Raw genomic sequence first — 1014 nt, 5'->3', positions numbered from 1 at the left:
ATAGGTTTTTTATTAATTTTTTTTTGGTCTTTTTTAGTATTAATTTTAGTTATTTTTATTTTACCAAATAAACGGTTTTAGAGCTAATGATTTATTTGCAAAATTATGTGTTTCCTGTTCCTGGTAGTCCTTATGTTTTTTGTTGTTATTTTATCCATAATTATTATTCTCATGTTATTTTTTTGGTTTTTTTTTTATATGTTTAGTTATAGTTGGAGTTTATTTTCATGGAAGTTCTTTTAAATTTAATTCTAAGCGTAATGATAGACGTATAATTGAGTTAATGTTACAAGTATTGGTTGTTAATTTTTTAGTTGTTATAGCTGGTCCTGGTTTTTGATTGATTCAATATCAAGGTCGTATGTTTCGTCAGTCTGAGTTGACTTTAAAGGTTATTGGTCATCAATGATATTGAAGTTATGAGTATGGTGATAGTGGTAAATTGTGTTTTGATTCTTTTATAAAGTCTATTGATGATTTGGATGTTGGTGATTTTCGTTTGTTTGATGTTGATAATCGTTGTGTTTTGCCTGTGGGAACTAATTTGGGTATTTATTGTACTTCTAGTGACGTGATTCATTCTTTTGCTATTCCTAAGTGTTTTATTAAGATAGACGCTCTTAATGGTTTGTTAACTAAGGTTAATTGTAATTTTTCTTGTTCTGGTATTTTTTATGGTCAATGTTCTGAGATTTGTGGAGCTAATCATAGTTTTATGCCAATTGTTTTGGAATCTACTTCTTTGGAATGTTGAAAGGGATGGTCAATTGGTTATTTATTTAGTTAATTTTTTAGTTTAATTTTAAAATATTTAGTTGTGGTCTAAGAGATTTAAAAGTTTAATTTTTTTTAATTTTATATTTTGGTATTGCATATCAGTAGAGTTTGTTGTCATAATTTATGAATAATAGAAATAATATGTTAAGGTTCGATATTTTTTATTTTTACGAAACTAATAATATTGAATTTGGTATTGATATAACGTATTTTTATTTCTGTTTTTTATTTTTATTG

General features: G+C 25.2%; 1 protein-coding gene across 1 annotated transcript; it reads left to right on the top strand.

Moving 5' to 3' along the window:
* Window positions 1-466: 466 nt before the first annotated feature.
* Window positions 467-640, top strand: LOAG_19227 (cytochrome C oxidase subunit II; the record flags this gene model as incomplete). Its single annotated transcript, XM_020451880.1, has 1 exon — window positions 467-640. A coding segment is annotated over one exon (174 nt), but the record flags the coding sequence as incomplete, so codon positions are not given.
* Between the last annotated feature and the right edge of the window lie 374 nt (window positions 641-1014).

The sequence above is a fragment of the Loa loa genome (genome assembly GCF_000183805.2).
Source record: "Loa loa unplaced genomic scaffold supercont3.3410, whole genome shotgun sequence".
In the NCBI taxonomy this organism is placed as follows: Eukaryota; Metazoa; Nematoda; class Chromadorea; order Rhabditida; family Onchocercidae; genus Loa; species Loa loa.
Note: the sequence above shows the minus strand (reverse complement) of the source record. Positions and strands in the feature narration are given on the sequence as shown.